Source organism: Rousettus aegyptiacus, unplaced genomic scaffold (assembly GCF_014176215.1).
Source record: "Rousettus aegyptiacus isolate mRouAeg1 unplaced genomic scaffold, mRouAeg1.p scaffold_m13_p_1, whole genome shotgun sequence".
Taxonomy (NCBI): Eukaryota; Metazoa; Chordata; class Mammalia; order Chiroptera; family Pteropodidae; genus Rousettus; species Rousettus aegyptiacus.
In genome coordinates this window covers 154,152,399-154,175,995 of record NW_023416284.1, presented here as the reverse complement: position 1 = coordinate 154,175,995, position 23,597 = coordinate 154,152,399, and the positions used below count along the sequence as shown (strand labels likewise).

The following is a 23,597-nucleotide window of genomic DNA, read 5'->3' as shown; positions in this document are numbered from 1 at the left end:
CCCTAAATATCTCTACCCACTTAAATAAGTGGCTCTTATTTAGGATTCTCTTGTATTTCCCTCGCTTTTAGTCCCCGACCTTCCTATTTATGTGTGGCCGAATGTTGAATCAAAACTGGTTTCAAAGCAGCAATTTTTAAAATGTGAACAAGATGTATTTTATGAATTTACCAAAGCACTATCAATAAACAGAGGTAAATCAAGACAACTTTTACTGTGGACATAATAATGTTTATTATATAATTGAACATAATTTGAAATAAACCACAACAAATAATTGTAACATGCTCTGAAAAATTCTCTTAACTACTGATAATGTATTTAAATGTTACTAGAACTCTAAGATCATTTATTTCTATTTTAAAGTAAAAGTAAATTTAATACAAAAAGTTAGCATTAAAATGTTAAACTGTAGTAATATGAGAAGGACCCTAAATGTTCACTACCATAAGTCCCCAGAAGATGCAAGACTTTGATCCACAATGATTATGTGACCAAGCTTGTTCACTTTCGGTGTTGAGATGCATTGTCTGAGTTAGCTCTGGCCATCTTTGGTTTCCAACAATTTTCCTTATTTGACGTAAATGCATTTTCTTAAAACTTGCATCCATTAAATATAAGAATATATAAATACATAATGTAGTCATTTGACAGTACCAACTTTAAATAAAATTACAGGTAGGATGATTATTAAAGATCGTGATTGTTTTATAACAATGAATTTTTGCTTCGTTTCAGCCTTCTTACATCTAAAACATACTAATTTATTTCTTAAACCTAAAAATTTTTTTAAATGTTTACCTGAAAATATTAATGGTGTCTTAGAGATAATACTTTTATTTTGTAATATTCACGTTCTCAGACCTCTGGAAATCAAGATAATTTGATTTCATCATGTTGTCTCATGTCATTTTTTACATGAAGTCAAATCAGTCACAAGTATGAGTTCCACTCTCTTACTGATTATCCTAAGGCTGCTGATTGTATGTCTTCTCCAGTAAACCAGTGTACTGGGGTGTACAATCATCTCTTTCCCTAAATCTCTCAGCCTCCTCCTCTTCTTTTCTACTTTAATTCTCTCACTTAGCCTGGAAGCAAACAATAGCTTAAGAGAAGCTGGTCAGAGGAAAACAACCATGAGAGAAGCCTAAAAACAACCCCATGGAATGAAAGCTTATTTTTATCCTAAGAATATTCTGACCAAAAAAAAAAAAAAGCCACTGCTGTATCCTAATATACTTCTTCAAGAAATAGTCAAACTTTTTCAATTCATTTCAATGTGTATTTACCAAGTGTCAGGCACTGGACTAGGACCTACTCCTTGTTCTAGTGCTGCAGTTACAATAAGTGCAACTGCGACATTGTCTTTCTTAAAAGTTAGCAGTACTAATGAGCACTCCTATTCACTCGAAGAGTGAAGATGGGACACGAGTCCCATGATATTTCAGACTCAGAGGCAGCCCTAAAGAGACCTCGTTGTTTTCCCAAGAGGAAATAAGACATGTAAATAGTGTTAACCTCAGTTTACACATGAGATTTAAATAGTTTGAACGTAAGTTTACACACAAGGTTTTAACATGAGTTAATTAAAAGACTGAAAATTATCTTATTAAGAATAAGTCATCATACTAGGAAGAAGTTATTTGCTTTATTGTAAAAATGACAATTTCAACAAGAGTATAAATTAGATATATAATTATATCAATTGAAAGATAGAAAATTTATATCTGAACATTATCCCAGTAATGAGAAGTTTAAATACATTCATAAAAATTTAGAATATTAAAAATATCTACATTTGGGCATCCTAAAAAAGAAAGCAAAAAAAGGAATTCTGGTCCCTCTCAGTGCCTTTACTCTGTCTCGCACTGTCTCTCTCACTGTCTCTCTCAATCTCTGTCTCTGAGAGGAGACCACACTCTGTGGAGTGTTACCCCTTTTCTAATAAACTTTCCTTTTGACTCAAAAAAAAAAAAAAAGAAATTAAGAAAGAAAGGAATTCTGCTTGCCCACTCAGTAACTCACAAAGATGTAACAATTCCCACAGCTGATCAGAAACAGAGCTATGTTACATTTTCCATGAACACAAATTGTGAAATACTATAGATGATCCTCCATATAATATTGTTGGAGGCAATCTGCATAGGAATTATGATCAAGGCTCGTAATTGCACAAATTTGAAAGGGCTTACATTTATCATCGCAAATTACACTGTCGTCATAACTCACAAAGAAGTAATTGTAGTATTTTATAAATTTCTTACTGTCTAGAATTGCAAATTGTTTAGCTAATCCGTATAAACTTTCAGGTTGCAAATCTTCAATGTCATAGGTCTGGGTCAGGATATATTCCAGTTTCCAGTTGGATTCTCCCTTTAGATTAGCATCTGTCAGGTTCAAATAATACTGCAACATATCCTATAGTTAAAAATAGTAATAAACCCTAGTTCATTTTTTGGCATATAATACTGCACAGCAAGAAGAGTTCTTATTGGGATTTATGTAACATAAATTAAAGTCATAGTCATTTTAAAAAGTGAGCATTGGTTTTAAAGAAAAAGAGTCCTGGTAGAAAATCCATGAAAAAACATAATAGAAAATCTAAACTATACAGAGAGATGTACAAAATAAAAAGCCTTTAATTCACACAACTCAAAACTAATAACTGTGAATAGTGGTATGCCAGAGGTGGCTCATACCAGCTCACAAAAGCCAGTTGTCATATCTTCAGGAATCTTGTGAGTTAGATGATACTATTTTGGCAGCCTGAATAGGTCATGATAAGAGTATTTACATCATGGAAATCGGCAAACACTACAAATCAAAGTGACTTTTCCCCTAGTGAATAGGTCGTTAAACATTTACCAGCACTCTGGAGTATGTGTGTTGTTCTAGACTTTGTGTACAAAACGAATATAAATATTTAAATATATACAGCTATTTACTGTTTTTTTTGGGGGGGAGGGGGCTTTTTTAAAACAATAAAGTTGTACTAAGCAAACTGTTTTGTGCTTTTAAAAATTATTTAGTGTGCTATCAGGGACATTGTTCTATGTCAGTTCTTATACATACATATACATATGTGTACATACACACACAAGTGTGTGTCTGAGGTTTAGATCCAAAAATAGGCAACAAAAAATTGTAAAAGAATTCCTTTGGACTAGGTTATCAGTCAATTCTTTTACTTCCTCATTTAATCTAATGTCCACAGATTAAACCACATTTCTCTAGCCCTACCTTCTTTGCAAACATATGCTCTAAGGAATAACAGAGCTACCACCAATTCAATTTATCTGGGGAAAAAAAAATGCAGTTAGATCAAGAGAGACTTTAATTCAGAAATTCTTTTCAAATTATACTTGTTAAAATGGGCTTTACTAATAAGCTAAATGCCCAACCTTTTGATGCTAAATTGATCTAAAGCAGAGTCATATACAAGCTCTACAGAGCTTTCGTTGCAAAGATAAATGTTCAATTCGGCTTATTTTCTTTACAATTTTTTTGCCAACATTTATTCATTTATTGAGTACTTACTACGAGCCAAGCATCTTTCTAAATTCTTTACATGTATTTGTTTGTGTAATCCTCACAGCAACTCAGTGAAGTCAGTGATATTTTAATCCTTATTTTGCAGAGGAATAGACCGAGACAGAGAAGTTAAGCAACACAGTTCATGAGAGAGTATGAATTCAGAACCTACACTCCTTCACAGCATGTTCTGAAGAAGAATATTTAATGACAAATATGGCTTAATGGAAAGTTTTAACATATATACAAGACTACAGATAAAACACTACCCAATGAAACTGTCATCTTAATAAATGTAGTTTTCAGAAGAGAAGCTTTAGAGAAAAAGACTTCCAATGGCTGACCTCATAAACCCACATTTAAAAAATACTAACATTCCAAATATAAAAAAGAAGAAAGACATCATAAGATTTTAACATAAAATACAACTCACATAGCTGCACTAAAAAGATTTAATTAAACTAATGAAAACTACAAAGACATCCATAAGTATGGGGTCAATTCTGAAATTATTCCAGTCTACTGTCATGCTACCCTGAACGAGCCCAATCTTGTCTGATCTCTGAAGCTAAGCAGGGTCAGTCCTAGTTAGTACTTGGATGGAAGGGAGACCATCTAGGAAGACCAGGTGCAATAGGCATGAAAAAAAAAATTGTTCCAACTTACCAATAACTTATAATCATGAGGATCATACTGGAATAGTCTGATACCTGGATTGTTGGTTTGTTTTTGTAAAGCACCCTTCACTGGGGTAACAGCAGGAGCGACAAACAAAGAATTTATTGGACTACCTGGACAAAACATGTGCACATAAACATATTTTTTTTTAGAAACTGAGTTTGGCTATATTAAAATTATGAACAAGTTCCAGATTAAGAGATTAATAGACATAACAGCTACATGATATATGATCCTTGATGGATCCTGACTTGAAACAACTGCAAAGAGACACTTTTGAGAAAATAGGAGAATTTTTGTTAAGAACTGGTATTAAATGATACCAAAGAATTATTGTTATGTTTAGGTAAGTTAATGGTATTACAATTATGTAAGTTACCTATATATTTTAGCAAGGCACACTGAAGCATTTAAGGCTGAAACTAATCTGATGTTTGAGATTCACTCTCAAATAGTTAAGAAAAAAAAAAAAGACTAAAAAATAGACAGGTAAAGCAAATGTGGCAAAATCTTGATAGATGTTAAATATAAGTGATGGTACTTGGGGGTTTGTTTTATCATTATCTTTACTTTATTACATTTGAAATTTTTCATAATAAAAAAATCAAGTTATTACAAATACACACACAAAAACAAAAACCTAGTTTGTTCTGTAACTCTACTTGAGACAATATTCCAATTATTACATTTTTACATAATAAAAATTTGATTAAAGTGTCATCATTCTTTATATGTATCATAGAACCTAATTTCTTTCTGAGTAAAAAAGCTATCGAATGCTCATTTTAGATAAAAGAGGTAAAGCAAAATTGTTCTCTTATTACTGAAAAATATATATACATATATTGATTTTTCTCCCTGCTAACTACTATAAAATCAGAACTCTCATTTTGTTAACGCTCAGTCTCTGCCCTCGTGCAGAAGTAATTTTTAAACAGATAATCATTTTTTGTTTGATGTTAGAGTTTCTTCTATTTTTTTCGTTTAATGATGAGTAGATGGCAATGTCAATAGTACTTAAAAGAGCATAATATGTTTTCTTTTACATCAATGGTAAATTGTGCTTTGCTCTTTACATTCAGAGAAGTAAGACAAATTATATCAAAAGAAACTTGAGTCTAGCAGGTAAATATCAAACAGTAATATTTCTCTAAACTCGATGACAGTGGCCCTGTGGAACTAACAGGAAAAAAACCCAACTTCAAGCCTAAATATTATTTGGCCACTCACCATATAATTATGAAAGATAATTAAGTAAAAGTTGGTGTTGGGAAGGTTGATTAAATAAAACATTTAATTTTTATTCAATCAGTAAAAATTATTGGAGATTCTTTGCTTTGCTCTAGAATCTTGAATTGGAGAGATACAAACAAATATCATTATTACCTGTTTTATTTGAAAGAACCATAATGCTATCTCTGTGAGTGTGTCCATAAAATTGTCCTGCGATGACATTGCTGTATTTTCTAAAAATATCTACCAGTCTCTCATTATAGTATTCCCTTATGGCTGTAGTGCTCATTGAATAGGGCAGATACCCCACCGGAATATGAGCTATGATGTATACCTGAGGAAAGAAACACAAGGACTAATGAAAATCTTCTTGCACATTTGTCATAACTAAATGACATTTACTCAAGATAAAAAGTATATTAATTATAATTTAGAAAGCTAATATACTATCTCTCTTATTTATTACCAAAAAAATAAGAAATTAAGGAACAATTTCACTATATTTGCACTTGTCTCATTTAAATTACACTGTTGATGATATAAGGTAAGTCTGACACCAGCCACAATTTGTTTTTATATCAGCTTATTTTTATACGAACTGATGTCAATTAATCCTTAAAACATTAAAAACAAAACAAAATAAACAACAGAGATAAAATATAAGGTGTTTCATGTGAAAATATCTTCAAATTTTAATACATTTATAAATACCTGAACCCCTTCAAATTTAATAAATACATGAGTTTAGCCCTCTGTTTATCCCTTGATAATTTTGATCTATGAAATCTACCTTCTCCTTATTTTGCTGAGAGATATTCAGTGTATTTTCCAGCCATTCAAACTGATTTGCTGGGTCAGTCTTATTCAGGGTCAAAATATCTCGGCTGTAGTACAAGTTTGTGTTTAGACTGATGATCCTAAGGTTTAGGTTAGTTGAAACTTTCTGCGTATAAAAGCCACCTACAAAAACACATATAAAACATATTCTAGAAAACACACACACATGGATATGCAGTCACTGTGAAAGCAAATTCTTAATTAAGGTTTATAAACCAGTCAGGATGGTTATATTTATTTCCTATTGTTTTGTCTGCACATACATAAGTTGTCATTAGATGAGTCAGTTTTAACAAACATTTATTGCAAACCTAACCATGTGCCAAGTCCAAAGCTGGCACTTCCATATACAGAGGTAACAACATGGTATCCAATATTCAGATGAAAAAAAAATAATGAAATATTTTGCACTAGGCATCAAGGTACTGAATTCTGGAAAAGAAAGAGTAATACATTGACTCCTACTTTTGTATGATTGGGGAGTTAATAAGTACACGAATTTAGACCTCAGAGAATTATTGTAAAATACAAAATCTAAAGAAGGAAACACACATGGATCATGCCAAGAATGACTGAAGAAATGGGAGACAAACCAGAGCTGCTACAGTCTCCATCAGGATGTAGCTTAAAGACATAACCCCACTCACCAATGAACCAGTAGTGATGGAACACCCAGGAGTCTACTGTCATCGCTGGCCACTGAGATCTTGGCCTCGCTTCATTTACCCTGGGCCCACTCACCCTCCATGCCTCTCCTCAACATGATTTATGGCCTCCAAAAAATCTGGGTACACAAGCATTCCAGAATTGGCACACACAAATAAACATTAAAGATCTAAGTCTAAACAACATGAATAAAATAAGAGGCAAAAAAAGGAATGAGTAAATCTTTCACTTACCTTTCCTTAAAGTATGAATAGCTTCTTCATCTAGCCATGGTTTCCAGAGTTTTGCTACTGCATTGTACACCTTGTTGGTGACTGTAGGCAGTTGATCCTGGCCACAAACAACATCAATCACCATTGAAACTCTAAAGATATGTGGGTTAATTAATTTAAACTGCTGTGTAAAGCATCTGGAAATGCAAGGATGAATATTAGATAGACTTAATCTTCAAGGAATTTATAAATTAATTGGGGAGACCGGGACAAAATATAACTAATCACCTGTAAGACAACATGCTAGGTGCTACTGCAGAGATTCTAAGAGTATAGAAGCAAGAACAATTAAGTCTGGTCCAAAGAGTCAGTGGACCAGAAGAGAGAATTTGAACCAGCCCTTGAATAATGATTCATCAAGTCCTTTATTAAATACAATTTCTTTATGAAGTCTTTCCAGTTCACCTTACCAGATGCAATTTCTCCCTCTCTTAAATACACAAATCATTTTTTCATTACATGTCATTTGTCTCTTTTCCCCTATGTTATGGTGAATTGAGTACTTCTCTTATCCCTCCAGTATAATATGGAAAATCTAAAAACCAAAACAAATGAACAAAACAAAACAGAAATAGACTCATAGGTATAGAGAACAAAATGATGGTTGCCAGAGGGAAAAAAGGTGGAACGAGAGAGAAAGGTGAAAGGAAACAAGAGGTACAAATTTCCAGTTATAAAATCAATAAGTCACAGGGATATAAAGTACAGCATAAGAAATACAGTCAATAGTACAATAATCTTATACTGTGTCAGATGGTTACTAGACTTATCATGGTGACCACTTTGATAGAAATATAAATGTTACCCGTGGGAGTAATATAACATTGTACATTAACTACATATTTTTCTAAAGGCATCAAAGCAAAAACAACAGTCACCACAAACACAGTGCATATACAGAAAAGAGAACTTGTTTTAGTGTGGCTCAGGTACAGGATGGATGTGGGAGTGTGCTCATTAAAGAGACATTGAAGGCAAGTTTGGGCCTGAACATGTAGGGCCTAGTTTAACTTGTGGAAGGAATGGGGAAAATTTTATCATTTCAGAATTAAACCAAGTCCTCCGAAATGTTAACACTAACATAAAGCTTCTTAACTTCTAGAATGAAAATTTATAACCACAAGCTTTTGATCTGAAGAAGTTTTTTATATCAGCCTAAATTATATCAATATGTTCTTATTTTTTAATACTATGCTAGATATATAAAACATTATTTCTATTATCATAAAATATCTTTTATCATCCTATTTTATCATAAGACAATAAAGTATCTTTATGGTGATAAAAGACTTGGGAAGAAAAAAACAAAACTTTAAGAAAATAGATACTGAATAAAAACCCAGAAATTATTTGTAAAATTGGATCACTCCTATTTTTTGTTTTAAAAAGTTAAATTAAAACTCTAAAGCCATTTGTCTCACTTTCCTCATTTCCATCCATGTATTAGTGATAGATACCTATTTCTTAAAGGAGTTTCCCTATTGGCATTAATTAAAATGCTTAGTTATTTTTCAAGATGATACTCAAGTTGCATTAGTTTCTAATATATATGCCTAATACATGATGAAAGTATAAATACATTATGGGCAAGTAATAACCAAATGATTTGTTTTAACTGGAACTAATTATCCAAAGAATATTTTCAGTTTGTTAGAGACCAGTCATCTGTCTGAAGATTACACAATGGTTTAGGCCAATATAGATTCTGATTTAAAATAGGTCATCGTCATCATCATCATTATCAAAAAATTTAAGTCTTAGCCATTTGTTCACTTTGGGATATATGCCAAGATATTGGTTAGTTATGTAGAATCTTAAAATTATATAAAAATCATTCTAGACTTTTCTATTTTAAATATGAGAACCAGGGAAGTTAAGTGATTAGTCCAGGAACAACTGGTTGGTCCCAAAGCTGGGTCTTTGCACTATTACTCTTACATCCAATTATCTATTGCGCCATACTATCATCTCAGTCTTTTAAAGCTGTGACATGACCACTGATGAGACATAAGGTATACAATGTAATGGGAGGTGACCCACCCCTAAGTTTCGTGGCACCTACCTTACCAGTTCAGGAGTAAATGAAGACCCTAGCCCAGACTGCTTTCTTGGGTGGCAACTGGAAAAAATCCGTGGGCTGCCCACACTTCTGATGGAATGGGTGGAGGCATACATCTGTATATGCGTGTTTATGTAGCTATGGTTATACATGTTTATGGAGTTTTAATGGAAATAATACTTGTCATATGTATTTGTTATTGACATTCACCAGTATTTGATCTCAGATATCAGTCTTTAGTAAAATTTGTTGTGGGGCTTTCATGTTACATTTGATAGTCCTGAAATATAACATGTGGGGTGGAAGGATGGCAGTAGAATAACATAAAGATTTTCAGACATAAAGTCATAGGCAAGAAAGAGAAAAAAATTAACTGTTTAAGGTATACAGGCTACACAATTTACTTTAGCTGTACATATAATAGGATATAGTTTAGAAGGTGGATAGTAGCTATATCTTTTAATTATGATTAGATGTGACTTCATAGAAAGAAGATGGAGATAAACATAGAGTGAAATAAATCCTCAAAGGAGTTAGGAAAAATGTACCATATGTCACAGCTTAACATTATAATAACCACCATTCCACTTAATGAGGGCTTATTATGTGCCAGGTAGGAAGTTATGCCTTTTCAATACAGCGTCACTAATTCTTACAAACTTTGCAAGGTAGGTATTATTGCTCCTATTTACAAATGAGTGGATCAGGGACATTAAGTGAATTTCCAAATTGTTCATGTTTATCTCAAGACTGGAGGCCAGTGCCAAGAAGTCACTTAAAATTTAAGCTCATCATAGAGTATAACTTTTCAAGATCACTGTATTTAAATTAGATTAACCATTATAATCAAGATTTTCATAAAGAATCCTTTTGACATGAGCTGGAAAAGATTTTCTAAGCAAAAAGAAAAATGCATATAAAGAGATCTGCTAAAGTAAACATCATTGTTGGAGATACTGATTATGTTATTCTGGCAAGAACAAGGGGTGTGAGAAAGAATGTTGATATAATTGAACACAAAGGATCCAGGACGTGGGCTCTACCTCTAAGTGGTTGTGGGCACTTAAATGAACAACTTAACATTCCCAGGACTCAGTTTTCTCATCTATAAAATGAAAAATAGATCTAGATAAGAGTCAGCAAATTTTTTTCTATAAAGGGCCAAATAGCAAATAGTATAGGCTTATGAAAGATATGATCTCTGTCGCAGGTATTCTACTCTGCTAATACAGTGCAACAGCCATAGGCAATACAGAAAGAATAGCCATGGCTGTGTCTCAATAAAACTTTATTTACAAAAACAACTGATAGGCTAAATTTGGACCAAGGGCCATAGCTTGCCAATCCCTGGACTAAAACAACAATCTCTGAGATCTCTTGCATCTTTATAGATCTAAGATTCTATGCTGTTATAACAAGACCCTGCAATCAGGCTGCTATCTGGCTGTTATGCACAGGCTGCTTAACAAACAGCCACTCTGATAAGTTGAAGCCCAGGTCTATATCAGGCATTAAATATTCCAAATACAGTTTCACATCTTAATTGGATAAATTGGACTTGAACATGGACCTCCCTCTTTAGGTCTTATGATAGTTTGCTATGTTTTTAAAGTTTTTAATTACAGTTTACTTTAATGTGTAATTACCTTAATGAGCTTTGTATGCTTCATTGAAATTCTGAAAAACTTAACATTTGTCAACATAAACTTTCCTTGCTAGCCTTATCATGGAAATGCAAATAAATGACAAAATTATTCAAAAGAAAGGAGAAATTAAAGATTACAAAAGAAAACAAAAATAGTTCACAAACTAGGTAAAGTGCTTCCAAAAACCCACTATGGACATAACAGTTAATGGATTGTCACTTTAAAGTCACCTTGCCATCCTCACTTGTTAACATTAAGAGCACACTCTGCTTCGATGAGTCCCACTCACTTGTCCCATCATCAGCTAGTTATTGTCATTGTTTTGACACTACTGATGGGAAAAGTCCTTTTAGCGCTTTTGGAAGTTGAGGTCATATTTACCTGTGGCCAATAGTCGTGATTACCCAGTGCAGGGAAAACCTGGAGATTCGGAAAGAGACTCTGGATGGTGGTTGTCATATTAGTAATCACATTTATGACGATGTCTGTTGAGAGTTCAAGCACTGGAACATGAGGTGGGCTGTCCCTGAAAAGGACACAGAACCACAGAGAACAAAATTAGTTTCTATAAAAAGTCACTAGACTTATGTCTGCTATGTTGCTGTACTATCATTGCAGATCTCCAGCAAAAAAACAAAACAACTACAACAACAAAAAAAAACAGATGATAGTTTAAAAAGTTGATAAACTACTCTTCATTTATCTTTCTCCTACAGGGAATTCTATGAAAAATTTTGTGTAATTATAAAAGGTAAACTAGAAATCTCAGACAATTTCACTGAATGAATGAAGATTTATGAGAAGTAAAACATTTTAGTGATTAAGCAGGGATTCCAGAGCCAAAATTGCCTGAACTCAAATCCCAGCTTTGTCGCTTACTAGCTGTGTGCCCTTGAGCAAGTTAGTTAGATGCTCAGTGCCTTCATTTCCTGCACTCTGTAAAATGAGAATAATAATAATTAATAATAATAACAAAACATACACTATAGAGATTAAATGAGTCGCAATATATAAATTAATTAAAATAGTGCCATAGGCATTATTGCAGGTACAGGAAGTATGAGCCTCTTCACTCTATCGTGATGGAAGGAATTAATTATGCTACCAGAAGATGATGTTTACAAAATTGCTATCATAGGTTAACTCTCATTGTTGCCATTTGTTTTCAATTATTTAATCATTTATCACATTAGTAAATACCTCAAAACACTGATACAAATGTGGTGTTTACGGATTCACGTCTTGGTTAACATCGATATATTTCTAAAGCTTATATTCTAAAATAAAACAGACAAAATTTTTATTACCTTTAATAATGTTGATTAATTTAACCTAGGATTTTTTTTTAAGCCCAAATAATTTTTAAAACATAATTAATCTTATGGAATTCAGCATTCTGATGAAGCTTAAGACACTGTAGATAAACACTGAATAACTAATGGTCTTTATAAAATCACTTACCCTGTCCATATCATGAAAGATGCTTCCTGTCCTGAATTTTTAATAAAATCAAATGCTGACAGAATAAGATAAAATGGAGAATCACACATAACATCTCCGAAAGGGCCCGGATTGGAGGCATTTGTGCCTTTGGATGAAGCACACACTTTTGTGTGGTCATCTGTGATGTGGTAAGTAGGGTCTAAGTGTAAGTCAGTCACGTGCCAAAACTGTCCTGTTGATTAGAAAAGAAATGGTGTTTAATCCACCTTTTTGGTATTCCCATGCAAATATTTACGGTAAGACTACACACAGTGATGAAGGAAAACCTTAGTAATTTAAATGTTTATATGCCCTGAAGTTAAATATAATCTATTCCTGTAAGATGAGGATTCTAAAGTCAGTAGGAACAATGTACTAGAATTTACTACTTATATGTGTCAGAACTGAGAAACTCAGTGATAGTATGACTATATAATAAACATAAATTGCATAATGATATATATGGAAACATCCTTCTGGGAGGCCAATAACAATATTCTATCGCCTTAATAGAATGCCACCTTTCTTCCAAAATTTTCGCAGAGAATTTCCTAAGTCGCGTGAGAAAGCAAGAGTGACAGAGAAAAGGTTTCAGGACTATGCACTGCGCTGAGTTTCAGAAAAGTCTTTGCCCAAAACACAGGACAAGAACCCCACCTACCTAACTCTCCCTCCTCTAAATAACAGAGCAATTACTTTGTAAAGAGAGTCTGCGAGGTGCAGGTATCTTGATTTTTGAAACTGAAGTCTCAAATGGCGTCGTAAAATCTCTCATCTAACATTTACCTATTCTGCACCAGAGGTTCTCAAACTCCAGCGTCTATCAGAATTACCTTGAGGGTTTGTTAAACATCTTGTTGGGCCCCAGTTTTCAGATCTTTGGATTCGGTAGATCGGGATAAAGGTCGAAAACTTGCATTTGTAATAAGTTTAGATGACTCAGATGCTGCTGGTCCCAGACCACACTTTGAGAAACACCACCGTAACAGACACTGTGTTAAGTGTCATGAACGGGGTCGGGAGGCCGGGGGGCTGGTCCCGCCTGCTGAGAGTTCAACATCCAGGTAAAGTGAAAGGAAGGCCCCCATGAGTTCTACCATAGAGTAAGGGGTGGGTAGCACCGAGACTGTGACTGTACTCTGCCTAGTGGAGTAGCAAGAAAAAGCCACCAAACTCGGTGAACAGGACAGCAGATACTCTGTGTCCTAATGAAATTTACACCCCTGAAGTGTGCCGGGAAGTTTGCTGCTCCCCCTCCGCTCTGGGCAGCTTCGAGGCCGCTGGTAGTGCGGGACATCCCACTTCCAGCTTTGTTCCTGGAGGCATGCAGCTTTCCCTCCCCCAGGAACAAACATCCCGAGACAAAATGTTAAGCCACTGCATGGGAGGCGGAATCCAGCTGCCGCGCCCTCTGCAGGCGAGCCTGACCTCCCCGAGGGTCGACCTGGCTGGCTCCCTGGCCCCTGCGTCGCCCTCGCCCTCCGGCTCCCGGCGCCCAGCAGCGGGAGCTGGCGCCCTGCGCGTCTGGGGTCCAGTTCGCCGGAGTGCGGGCCAGGGCGCTCTGCTGCCCTTGCGCTTTTCCTGACTTTGAGCCGACGCTTCCGCCCCAGCGCTCTCCGGCAGGTCCCAGGAGAGAAAGCGTAGCGTCCGACTCACCCACTGCCGGAGCGGGGCTCTGGCCGCCAGCGGGCGCCAGGGGCAGTCCGAGTCCGGGTTGGCAGTGCCAGACGGCCAACAGGCAGCAGAAGAGCACGTCTAGCAGAGCCATCGCGGGCCACGCACAGCCGCAGGCCTGGGGGAGCCTGGGTTTCTCCTGCGACTCTATTCGGCGGTCAGGCCCCGGGGATGAGGAGGAGGCAGAATACGCAAAGAGGTGTAGACGCCCAGCGGTCACGTGCGAGGGCAGAGTCTGAAAGAACTCGGTTAGCCTGACCTTCAGCCGCTGTCTAACGATTACTTGCCTTTTGGCTTCTTGGCGTCAGTGATTAGCCTGGGAAGGAATGTGTTTGGGCCAGCCCCAGGCAGATCATCTTTCCCTAAATGCCACCTGTCTCTAAACCACAGAAGTGATGCAGAGAACTTTGAAGTATCCCGATTTGGAGGAGGTAGGCAGAAATTTTGGGTAGCACTGTGGCTCTCAAGCTGTTGTCCCTGAGCTAGCAGCAGCAGCATTACCTGTCTCCCAGCTCCATTGAATCAGGGGGTGGAGCCCCGTAATTTGTGTTTTTACAAGAGCCTTGGGGTGTTGCTAAAGTGATGATGATGTTCCATAACCACTGCTCGAATACACTAGGTTTCGAAGTTTTGTTTCTAAAAAAAAAAAAAAAAAACAAGTAAATCGAAGATTAAATTGGTTTTATTAAGTAATCCATCAATTGGGCAGCGTGCTGTCTAACAATTAGAAGGGACCCGGAGGAGTTGTACAAAAGTAAAAGTTTTTATTAGAAGAAGGGTAGGGCAAGGAAGCTAGGAACAAAAGAAAAGAAAGGATGATTTTTTAGAATTAAATTGGGATAGTGGAGAAGAGCAAGGGTTTTTATCATGCAGATTGCGTCTTCTTTCTAGGGGTAGGGTGGGGTGAAGAGAGTTTAAACGACAGATTACCTCTTTGGTGTTTACCAGAAAATTCCAGATGATTGATTAAGAGTGTATTTCCAGAGAGACTGAAACAATAATGGGTCTGGTATTAAATCTAAGCTTGGTATCATGAGCTTTAGCGCAAGTGAGGCCATTTTGGGCCTGTGATTTTTTTTTTTTCTATTTAACAGTTTATTTGTTTTTAACAACTGAATTAGAACAATAACTCAGAATCATGCTTTATGCATTCCAGAGATGCATGAAAATCATAAATAGAGCCTGTTGATTTCACTCTTCCAAGGAATTTTTGAAGATACTGTTAAAGACAAAACCCAGGGCCCAAAGTGGTGTCTCATGATAAAAGCCCATGATACCAAACCTAGATTGATATCTGATCTAATTGCAGATTCAAACTCTCCTAGAAACAGAATCTTAATCAACTAGTCTGGAATTTTCTGGTCAAGCACCATTAAGGTAATCTGTCACTTGGGCCCTCTCCACTCTTCCCCATTCCCCGCCCTCAAACCCCTAAGAAAGTAGAGAAATCTACATGGTAAAACAAAACAAAACAAAACAAAACAAAACAAAAACCCTTGCCCTTCCCCACCCTACTAAAGAAGTCTGCTCTAAAAAGGATCCTTTGTTTTCTTTTGTTAATAGCTCTCTTGCCCCACTGGTATTCTTATAAAAGCTTTTTGTTTTGTACTGCCCCGTGGAGAATGCTTCTAGTTGCTAGGTGTGGTGCTGCCCAATTTATGAATCAAAAAAGCTAATTAGAGCTTCAAATATACTTGGTTAAATTTTTAGTTATTTGTTTGTTTTTTTTTTTAACAATATTTAGTCTTACTAAGGAGCCAAGATTTTCGAGCTGCCTCGAATTCTGTGTACCTTTCAATACCATTTATGAGAATGCTAACCCCTTTAAGTAAAGAAACACATAGTTTACATTTTTAGGCTATGGAATTCCTCTGGAGAAGAAAATACCCTCCAGAATAACTAACCTCGTCATAAAAGATGTTGTAAAGTGTATTTGTTTCCTATTAAAGAAAACCTTATTCTGTGTCCTGTGTAATAAAAAAGGAATGTGTGTCATGAAAGGGACTTTGAAATGGGAATCAATGTACCTGTGTTTTGTTTCAAGTCCTGCCAGGTTAGTTCAAGTCCTGTCTCAGCTTTAAGATGACTCAAAAGTCTTTGGAGAATGAAAGTACTTTCCAATAGTGGACAAAATGGTCCTTGTGTAACTGCAGAACCAGCTCAAACTGGTCCTAGTCTGTTTCTAACAAGATGCTGAGCTGCTTTTCAGAGATGACAGACCAAAATTGCAAGTCATGCCAAAAGTGAAGCCTGCACAGAGGAGAAAACTTTCACCTGAACCAAAGTCACACTCCCTGCCCCCTCCCCATGCCATGGAACCAAAGGACTGGGACATGACAAGAACTCGAACGCCAGAACCCTTTCAGAAGCAAAGTGTCCATGTCCACAAGATCTGGTGCAGAAGCCCCTTACCGTATTTTACCATAAACCATAAACAGTCAAATTCCCAAACCCTCAAATTGAAATCAGCTCCGCCAGCACTTCCGCATACCAGCCTGTCCCAACTCACTGTTTAAAATTCACCCTGAGCCCTGGATCAGGGAAACCAATTTGAGCCTTGCCTCACTGTTCAGCCTCGCAATAAGGCCTTTTCTCTTCTCAAAAACCGATGTCGTAATACTGGCTTCTATGAGCGATGGGCAGTGAGCCCTTACTAGTTTCTCAGTCCACAACCACAAGAGTATGGAGGAAAACAGCAGGGGGGAAAAAAATGATGGACGGATGAGAGAAAACAACTGTGAAGACAGCAAAATAACTTGGTTCTAGTCCAAATATTTTGAAAAATAGAAAAACTGTAAAAAATAACAATTTTCACTTCCCAATAAGCCAGTAAAAAAAAAAATGCTTGTGAAATAATTCTTAAGTAAGCCTAAAAATGGCATACATATGTTGAAATAATCTAAGAAATGCTTGAAATCCTGAAAGTACAATATACTGAAATTAATGGGTAGGAACACCATTCTCCCTTCTACTCCCTCTGCTTTTTTTTTTTTTTTTTTTTTTTTTGCTTTTCTTTATACCCACTCTCTAAGAAGCACAGTACCTCAACATCTCTAGGTATCTCAAACTTGGGTTTTTGTGGGTCCTTATGTTCTGGGTGTCTTGAGAGTATATATCTGGGTGAGAGAGAACTCCTGTGAGAGTGGGGAGCTGCTCCTTACTATCAAGGTTCCATAATTAAATGTCACAAGATAGCCTTTAGCCTAGTTTCTATATTTGGGATCTTGGAGTCTCAGAAATGTTCTTCCAGAGCCTATTGGTCAAATTGCCTTTGGTCTCGCTTTTTTTTTTTAACAGAAAAGGAAAAAAAAAAAGTGAAATTAGCACATTGACAGGTTACTATATGAGATAGAAGAATATGGCTTGAAGAAAAATGATTTGCAACTGTCCTGTGAACATTTAGGAAGCAAATGTATCTGTTAATTATCTTCCCAGAAAAATACATTTGTCCCATCACTACAACTCTTCATCTTTCAGCCCATTATAACTTTTTTTCCTATTTAGGCCACCCAGAAACCTCCATTCTTTATTCCGTGAGACAGCTATTATGGAAATAAATGCCAGAAAGGTATTATTTAGCCTAATTATAATGCCCTGAAGCTGAATCCCCATCCTTGGCCTTGTATCTTTAAGAATTAGGCAGGCCAAAATCTTTGCTTCTACCAGAGCATAGGCTGAAATCAACCAAGAGAAAGTAGTCCTCTAGGAGAAGTGGTACTGCATAGTGGTTAGACATTTATATAACTTAAGAAGTGATCCTTCATAAGTCCAGTATCCACCTTGCACTATGCATAGTTCTTATAATATTATTGACTACACTCCCTATTCTGTACCTTATATCCCCATGACTATTCTGTAACTGCCAATTTGTACTTGTTAATCCCTTCACCTTTTTTTACCCAGCCTTTCAACCCTCTCCCTTAATCTGGCAACCATCAGTTTGTTCTCTGTAGCTATGAGTCTGTTTCTGTTTGTTTGTTTATTTTGTTTTATAGATTCTACATATAAGTGAAATCATATGGTATTTGTCTTTCTGACCCATTTCATTTAGCATAATACCCTCTAGGTCCATCCATGTTGTCACAAATGGTAAGAGTTCATTCTTTTTTATGGCCAAGTTATATTCCCCTATATATATATGATATATGTACCACATCTTCTTCAGTCATCTATCGATGGACACTTTGGTTGCTTCCATATCTTCGCTATTGTAAATGATGCTGGAATGAACATAGGAATACAAATATCTTTTCAAATTAGTGTTTTAGATTTCTTCAGATAAATACCAAGAAGTAGAATTAAAAGGTCGTAGCTTTCAAAGACAACAGTAGGCTATAATTTTAGAAATGGAACCTTAGCTAGACAATCCTAATCTTGGCATTCAGTAATAATTTCACATTCCTATGTTAAATCCTATAACTGCAATTTAGATTTTTCTACTCTCCATTACAGTACTTAAAGTAATAAAGTATCATTGTGGTGGGTGAATTGTGTAAATTAAAGGAAGTGTACATATATATATGTTAACATATACATGTTATGTTAATTAACATAACATAACATGTTATGTTAATAACATGTATATGTTAATTGGACTTTGAATTAACTTATAAAAATTTACTGAAATCACTGGGTTGATTGAAAAATTAATGTTGCCTATTTGTCCTGAAAAATATTTACACTTTCCCAACCCCCTACCCCTGGAGGCTAATAGAGAAGACTTACTAAGAAATTATCAGAGAATATAAAATCTTATATTTTTATTTCAGAAAAAAAGCTGAAATATTAATTTTTGAGAGAAAATAAAGGGGAAAATTTCAAGATTTCCAGTTCTTGGTAATCACTAGTCATGAGAACTTAGGCATGTAAAGCTAATCTTCAGCTTCCTCATTAGTAAAGTAAAAATAATAATATCTGCCTTACTTGCTTCACATTGTAGGTTTGAGAAAATATATAATAAGCATTTTGTAAATGATGCAATATAAAATAACATGTTTGTACTTTACAAATGCAGATCCTAGCTAGTTACAGATATTTACCTGATTCCCTTTGGTTAACTCAGTTCCTACAACTCCCACACAAAAGGAATGTGAATGCCTTCACGCACACTCTACATACACTCCATTTGAGCATTCTTATGGACTTAGTTCACCTCAATGTACTTGTCTGAAGACACATTTTCATAATCCATGATAAAATTCACTCCCTTTTCCTATTTACCTTTCAATAAGAAATTTAAATTATATGACACTTTAATTACATGATACTTTGATTATATTTATCTTTTACTAAGACATTTTCATGTATATCATTTTGCTTCTTCAGGCTGCCCTTTTCTGATGGCAAGAAGTCATTTGTGTTATGCAACCCACCATAACAATGTGTCTTTGCATCCTAGCCTAAAATTGTGGCTTATCCACACTTCTAAGTTTTCTGCTTATTTTTTTAATTAGTATTTTAAACAAGGTGCTAACTTTTCCAGCCTCACTTTATGCCAGAAAAAAAAAAGGTTATTTTATTTAAAATTCTAACATACAATTTCCAGCTAGATTAGTGATACTAAAAACAACAATATTTCTCAGGAGTATAAGATTTTTATTCCAATGAAAATTATAAAATGTATTCACTTTTTAATTTTAAAAATGTAGCTTAAAATTTTAATACAAACTATAAAACATGAGAAATTTGCAGATCAAAATTGAGCTAGTTGCTTAAAGTAACAGGTTTTTAAAACAAGTTTTTAAATCACCATTTCCACATTCACACCAAGGATAACCTTCCAATTAGTAATCAGCTGTGCTGTAATTGCAGGATAACACTGAGTCTTGAGTAAACAGAAAAATTGTAGAGCTTCTCCAGCCGGGAACAGGAACCTTGCTATGCCTTCTCATAGTGGCGAACAGCAACCACTTCACCAAAAGTAAGAGTCTGAAAGATTCAAAAGATAATCAAATCTTTTACTCAGGAATATACGTAACTGAAATTTTTAAAGGTTTTCATATGTATGATTTCAATATTATGCAAAAGAATAATGGCATTTACAAATACTAAATGTTGCATTCACTCTTTATTTCTTAAAACAAAAATAAAAAACTTTATATTTATACAATTCATGTCTCTAAAAGGGAAATGAAACAAAAACTTCGATTAACTATCTAGATTCAGGTCAAAAGAATTCATTTTGCCTTAGATTATCAGAGTAATTAGACCAAATAAGCTAACTGCTTCAAAAGTGAAAGAAATTTGTAGTAGGTTTTTCTAACAGTTTTCAATTTATGACTTACATAACTTTTGAAAAATTTTTAGAAAATCCAAATCATCTGAGCAAGTGGTATCTGCAATAACCTATTCCAAAATCAGTGGGAAAAGGTAAATGCACGTGGCCGTCATGCTTTTGCCTATGTGAACTTTGGTAGTTAGGTGGTGTATAACATGAAACATGGGTACTTATGTAAAATTCAACTTGAAGAATTGCTGTAAAGCCTCTTTTAAATATTTTTGATTTCTTTAGTGTTCATTATTTTCATATAGTGATGAGTATACTGAGCTCTTATCATACATTGTTTTAATCTCCTTTTTTGAACTTAATCCTGCCTGATCAGTCATATAGCCAAAACTGAGTTACCCAATTTTGTGTATCAGGGAAAAAATAGAAGTTAAAGCATAAAGGAAAATTCAGATTGAATCTTTTAGAAAGGAATCCTTTCTTTTGATTATCACTGAAGAAAAATGTGAGCAAATATTTCCTTTATGAAAGAAAAACTGTTCCTCTGCACCCTACCACACTTCCACTCGTGAAAAGACGTATGAATATGTAAGCCCTACATCTCAATCTACAACAGCTCTGGTTGCAGTAGTTGAGGGGAAGAGAGGAAACAAGTCAATTTTCTAAAATAACAAAAGCCCTTTCTGCTATTTTTCCAGTTTATGATGTTGCTCATATCATTAGAGAAATTATTTTTAATTATTCTCTATTTTATAATTTTTACATGACCATCAGTGTTGATAGGTACTTGGAAAAGGTACCTTATGCATTAAACAAAAGACTAGAAGGAAATAATATCAAAATTGTTCTCTTTGAGGGGAAATTAAGATTTTTATATTTTTGTTATACTTGTATGTTCTATTCTAAGTTATCTACACTTCCATAACTTTTATAAACTAAAATATAAAATGTTTCAAGATATCCTCTTTATTACAGGAGCTATAAAGTAGTTTTTCTGAGATCCAGCAATCTTGATATTCTTATAGGAATATCAATTATCTTTATATATTTTCATGATTATTGGCTTTATATTTAGATTTCATTTGAGGATTAGCATTTGCAGTAATCCTATAAACATTCTTCTTTTGACACACAAATTCTAGCTTAAATTAATGGCAACTTTTTAAAATTGCACTAAGAATATTTTTTGCTATAATTAAAGAAACAGAGCCGAGGAAATAATTAGCTAAGATCTTTTTTATCTTTTGTTTTACACTTAAGGAATCTTGCTAATGAGTTAATGTTATTAGAAGGAAGGGAGAGAGGGAGGGAGGGAGGGAAGGAGGCAGAGAAGGAGAGGGAGGGAAGGAGGCAGAGAAGGAGAGGGAGGGAAGAAGAGGAAAGGGAGTGAAATAGCAGAAGGGGAGAGGGGAGGAGATTGGAAAAGGGGGAGGAGTAAAACCCAAGGAAGGAGGAAGAGAGAATTGTCATTACTTACCATAACCATTTTGCCATCCTTAATTTCTCTTACGAAATTTGTTTCTTTGTCATCCCATTTCTGTACATGGACAAGTTTGTCTCCATCGAGGCTAACAACAGACTGAGAACAACAGCAAAATGAAGAACATAGCAATAGGTACAGATATGATTTCTGATATTGAAGTCAAATGATTTTTGAAAGAATTGTATGGTTGAATAAATCGTGATTGGCTAATTATCATGTTAGTACCATATCTTCCATTGCTTCTAGAGTCATTATTATGTGAACTTTAATAATTCATAACTTGATTAAAATGTGTACATTTAGATGCAAAAACTTCATATATTAGAAATCAAAATCCTGAACAAGTGCTTTTGGACTAGTCCCCCTTCTCCTTTAAACAAAGCCTTAGAATGAGGCAAACTGTTTACTTAGTCAATATGAGGCAATCAGAGAGATGAAATAAAATGCAATCATTCTTTTAAATGAATACTTTCTGAAATACAGGTTTGATATATGAAAACATACAGTAAGATATAGATTCAAGATTTAAACCGTAGCCAAGTAAGCATTGTACAGATCATAACCTATGCATGCTAGAATGCAGAATTAACCTTGATGACCTTCTCTGTGCATTGAAATACTGAGAACGTTCTCTACTTACCATCTAAAAAAAGTAGTATGAAGAATCTCTCTTTTATCCCCTCCTCCCTATCCTCATCCCAAAGAAATGACTTCTTACCTTACAGTTTCTATCATCTGCAGTAGTTTCATCAAACTCTTCTCCCAGATGAAAACTAATCTCTGTGTTTTTGAATGTGCTTTGAGTCCTGATCACCACTTTGTCCCCTTCCTGACTGATGATCACTGTTGGTTTAGTCACATTTCCTACCTGCCTAGTGGCAAAGCTCACACCTAAAATAGAAAGCAATACAGTCAGCTGCAACTTCCAAAATAACTCACAAAGCAAGAAACTGTTTTCCTATTTTGGAACTCAGGTCCTAAAGTGTAAGTTTCACTAGAGCATGTTTAGCCCATTAATCTGCAATACAACTACTGAGTTGTAATAAGTGGATAGTTATTTGGATGCACAAACAATAAGTGGATGCTGAAGAGAAAATGGCAAAAGCACAGAAGCTTCATATTCTCCAGGCTACCAAATGCACCATTATTTGGCCCTGGGCAAGAAAGCAGCAACTACCGCATTAAAAATCCATTCCCTGGGAAATACATAGCCTAGGATCCAATTATGACAACATGATCTGTCTTTGTCACTTGCCAATCTAATGGGTGAAAAAAGGAATCTGCAAGCAGATGAAATGGTAGGTTAAGAAGCGAACACCATATTTTATTTTTACCCACCTAGAGCCTTCATGTATTCATCAAAGTTCTGACTGTCTGTCAGCTTCCAGGTAGCACAGAAAGCCTCCACCATCCTTGTTCTTAACCGTTAGCTTTGAAGACAGATAAAAGAGACGGCAGCAAAGATCTTAGGATCCTATTGCCACTGAAATTTAGAAGACCCCTTTGCACCTTATAGCAGCTCCTGCCTTCTTATTTGGAAAAGAGGTGGACAGCAAGCCAAGGATTTAAACTGCAAACACACCCCTCCAGAGTCTTTTCTAGGAGGCTGTTGCGGGGGAGGGAAAGAAAAGGAGGCTCAAGTGAGGTTCCAATCCTCTTTGTGATTGGCTCAGGCCACTGGGTTAGCGGAGTAGGTCGAGTGCCTCCCAGTCCTCACACTGCAGCCCTTCTGCCTGAGAAAGCTCTGTGAGGATTCAATGGGGCTGGAGGCAGGGAACAGGAAAATGAGAGGGTCTTTCAGGTTCAGCTC

General features: G+C 35.4%; 2 protein-coding genes across 4 annotated transcripts; both read right to left on the bottom strand.

The window, feature by feature from the left end:
- Positions 1–1,900: 1,900 nt before the first annotated feature.
- SMPDL3A (sphingomyelin phosphodiesterase acid like 3A) lies at positions 1,901–14,259 on the bottom strand. 3 transcript variants are annotated; one of them, XM_016153957.2, is made up of 8 exons: positions 14,061–14,259; positions 12,384–12,597; positions 11,304–11,448; positions 7,179–7,275; positions 6,233–6,402; positions 5,596–5,776; positions 4,198–4,322; positions 1,901–2,418 (listed from the first exon to the last, which is right to left on the bottom strand). In XM_016153957.2, exons 1-8 carry the CDS (start codon positions 14,170–14,172, stop codon positions 2,101–2,103), a joined length of 1,362 nt encoding a protein of 453 aa, XP_016009443.2. In that variant the 5' UTR covers positions 14,173–14,259; the 3' UTR covers positions 1,901–2,100. The 3 variants fall into 3 exon arrangements, with proteins under 3 accessions (XP_016009443.2, XP_016009453.2, XP_016009463.1); XM_016153967.2 differs by lacking the exon at positions 14,061–14,259 and adding an exon at positions 13,238–13,786; XM_016153977.2 differs by lacking the exon at positions 12,384–12,597 and having other exon boundaries at positions 14,061–14,158.
- A 5,402-nt stretch (positions 14,260–19,661) lies between these two features.
- On the bottom strand, positions 19,662–23,291 carry FABP7 (fatty acid binding protein 7). Its single transcript, XM_016153988.2, has 4 exons — positions 23,126–23,291; positions 22,506–22,678; positions 21,782–21,883; positions 19,662–20,006 (listed from the first exon to the last, which is right to left on the bottom strand). The coding sequence occupies exons 1-4, from the start codon at positions 23,196–23,198 to the stop codon at positions 19,956–19,958; spliced, it is 399 nt and encodes a 132-aa protein (XP_016009474.1). The 5' UTR covers positions 23,199–23,291; the 3' UTR covers positions 19,662–19,955.
- Between the last annotated feature and the right edge of the window lie 306 nt (positions 23,292–23,597).

What these genes read in the sequence shown, in the direction of transcription:
- SMPDL3A (XM_016153957.2), bottom strand. Translation starts at nt 14,172, where the DNA reads ATGGCTCTGCTAGACGTGCTCTTCTGCTGCCTGTTGGCCGTCTGGCAC. An exon ending in GAGCCCCGCTCCGGCAGTGG is followed by an intron (nt 12,598 to 14,060) that starts GTGAGTCGGACG and finishes TCTAATCAACAG; the next exon opens with GACAGTTTTGGCACGTGACT. An exon ending in ATCACGACTATTGGCCACAG is followed by an intron (nt 7,276 to 11,303) that starts GTAAATATGACC and finishes GTTTGTGGCCAG; the next exon opens with GATCAACTGCCTACAGTCAC.
- FABP7 (XM_016153988.2), bottom strand. Translation starts at nt 23,198, where the DNA reads ATGGTGGAGGCTTTCTGTGCTACCTGGAAGCTGACAGACAGTCAGAAC. An exon ending in TGAATACATGAAGGCTCTAG is followed by an intron (nt 22,679 to 23,125) that starts GTGGGTAAAAAT and finishes TTTCTATTTTAG; the next exon opens with GTGTGAGCTTTGCCACTAGG. An exon ending in CAGATGATAGAAACTGTAAG is followed by an intron (nt 21,884 to 22,505) that starts GTAAGAAGTCAT and finishes TGTTGTTCTCAG; the next exon opens with TCTGTTGTTAGCCTCGATGG.